This window comes from Condylura cristata, unplaced genomic scaffold (assembly GCF_000260355.1).
Source record: "Condylura cristata isolate star-nosed mole 26May11 unplaced genomic scaffold, ConCri1.0 scaffold00015, whole genome shotgun sequence".
In the NCBI taxonomy this organism is placed as follows: Eukaryota; Metazoa; Chordata; class Mammalia; order Eulipotyphla; family Talpidae; genus Condylura; species Condylura cristata.
In genome coordinates, this window is record NW_004567116.1 from 8,300,216 (window position 1) to 8,302,837 (window position 2,622).

The window sequence follows — 2,622 nt, forward strand, 5'->3', positions numbered from 1 at the left end:
CACAGAGACTTCTCCGGCTCTCATTTTCCTCTGAGGTAAAAGGAGGGTTAGGCCCACCCTCAGGGGACTGCCACAGGGTAAATTAGAAAATACGCATAGCTCTTAACAGTGTCTGGAGCACGGTGAGCATCGGACAGATGTTGATTTCCTGTCTCCCGCCATCCCTCAGAAATACCTGCCCCTTAGAATAGCTCTGCTTCCACAACATGGGACTTTCTGTTCCTTTTTTTTTTTATTTTAGATTTTCAACTAGGTAGGAGGTAGGTTTCTTGCCCCTTTCACAACCCCTGAACAGTATATGCAGAGAAGCAGCTGATGAAAGGTTATCAAGAAAGTCCTAACTAGCGTGTCTAAAGGCCAGTCGCCTGGTTCACACTAACATTTTTGTTCAATGAGCCATACCGACTTAGTGTTATTTATTTCTAAATTAGCCTTTTTTGAGCCAAGGAATGCAGGTAACTTCTCTCAGCAGCTCAATTGTGCAAAGAACGCTTACCCACTGGCATGGGACAAGTGAGACGTGTCCCAGGAAGGGGACATGGAAGGCTATGCCTGGCTGAGCAGCTTCCTGCAAGAATGTGTCCTGGCTGCCAGAATAGAGGCGCGAAGACGCTTGTTGAAATGGCTAAGACTCTGGGAGGGAAAGCTCACTAACTTGAATGGCTCTGCTGGATCCTGTTCTCGATCTTAATTCTGGGATTTTTACTTGTTCTGTTAGAAACACATTAATAGAGGACCCTGGGATGGGAACAATCACCAAGGTCAATCATGGAGCTCATTTAAATTTTATCTTCCACTCTTCTGACAGACCGAGGATAAGGACCTAGGAGCTCCTGCTCCTGCAGAGAACGGCATTCTCAACTGCAATGAAGTGGCAAAAATATGAGCGTACTGACAGCCTTAGAAGTATTTGTGTACAGGCCCTTCCTGGTGGCGCAACTGGTTAAAGCACAGCAGTATGAGGCTCCCGCAGCCACTGCAGCGTGAGTTCAATGCCCGGCCAGGAAGCTGACCCACGTGGCCTCAGCGGTGCACTGCAGTCCATCTGCCTGTTCTGCTCCCCACCCTGTCTCTGGTGAATCCTCTCACCGCCCCCCACCCTACCACCTGTGGCCTGTAGCCCAGTTCTGTATCCATAAATAAATAAATCTTTAAAAAAAAAAAAGAAGTGTGGACTGAAAGAATTAACTTATTTCCAACTGATCGCTGACTTACTGCATGATGCAAAGCCAAGTCCTTTCCCCGGAGGTTTAGCTCCCCTCACCTACCAGAGACTTTGGTCACAGCAATTCCGGATAGCTACCGTCCTGAATGGGAATCGTGTCTGATTTGCTCCTGCTTCTAAGAGGATTCTACAGGCCCTGGGTCATGGAGCCAAGAGACTCTGAAAAGAGCTACGAACACTGGCCTTAAAGCCACACACGATGGCCATACCTACTTCCTCTTTTCTTTCACTGCCTCCTACCTTTTCTATCTTTCTAACTACCTTCCTTCCATGGAGAGATGCTACCCCTTTGTGAGTGAACGAACTTACAAAGATGGCACTGGTAGCAGAGTTGGTCTCAATTTCACTGTCTGACAAAGTCCCACGAGAGCTTGCCAAGCGGGCACCACCCTCGCCGCCGGGTCCATCACCTGCGTTGCTGCTGAGGTCACTGTCTGCTCCCAGGGTCTCCCCGGAACTATTACTCACCTGAGAAAAGGAAAAAAAGGTAGTAAGGATATTCCCTGGGAAGGGCCCTAGAAATGCCCAGCTGCTGGAGCGCCCTGGGCATAAAGCAGCCCTGAGTCTCCAAGTGGCGCCGCTGTCCCTCAGAAGTACCTTCTTTACAATAGCTGAGAAGCCCTGGGAGAACTCTCAGGGTTTATCCTGCACACACAGACCCAGGGCAGGTAAACATCTCCACCTCGGGAACCAGGCTCACCGGCGTCTACGAGCAGCCTCCAAAGGACAAAGGAGGCTCCTTTCCCAAAGGGGGACTCACTCCCCACCCCCCAAGATGCCGGTGTGGTGTTCCCCTACCACGGTGCTAACTTCAGAATCCTGACTCGAGCTTCGGATCATAACAGCTGGACTCACACCGATGACAGAGTCGGCATCAGTCCTCTGAAACAAGACACAGGGACTCGGTCTCACCAGGAAGGTTCTGGTCTAGTCTCAGCTGCCCTAAGGAAGGCTGCATCTTCGCCCTCCTCTCTGACCCCACCCTCCTCAGTATTCCGAGGTCATGAGAAATTTGCTTTTTCCGTGAATATACTATATAGAACTTCTATAATTAAAAAATAACAAACAATAAAGAAATACATGCTCACCTTAGAAAATATATGGAAGAATCGGGGAAAAAAAGAAATCATAAATGTATGACCTCATTAACTACTATTACGGGTTTAGTACATTTCTTTCCAGTCTTTTCTACAGACATTTAAAAATTAAAATTTAAAATCTAACTGGATAGAGCTTTATAAACATTTTCCAAGTCACTCAATCTGACTTCAGACACCTAGGCTGCTTTAAGATTGTTGTTTCATCAAGAAAAATACCGGATGGTGTCACTCATAGCAGGAGTATAATGGACCAGGCGAGAAAATAACAAAAATAATGAACAACCATATACCAGAGAC

At 47.5% G+C, this 2,622-nt stretch overlaps 1 protein-coding gene across 23 annotated transcripts in view; it reads right to left on the minus strand.

Annotated features, from left to right (window-relative positions):
* MADD (MAP-kinase activating death domain) overlaps nt 1-2,622 on the minus strand; it is a 38,200-nt gene that overhangs the window by 15,300 nt on the left and 20,278 nt on the right. For 20 of the 23 annotated variants that reach the window (XM_012725330.1, XM_012725329.1, XM_012725346.1 and 17 more), the window contains 2 exons: nt 2,024-2,107; nt 1,535-1,693 (listed from right to left, as the gene is read on the minus strand). In XM_012725330.1, the coding sequence (XP_012580784.1) occupies nt 1,535-1,693; nt 2,024-2,107 (243 nt within the window). The remainder of the gene's footprint in view (nt 1-1,534; nt 1,694-2,023; nt 2,108-2,622) is intronic. The other 3 variants (XM_012725347.1, XM_012725341.1, XM_012725333.1) reach the window with 1 other exon arrangement.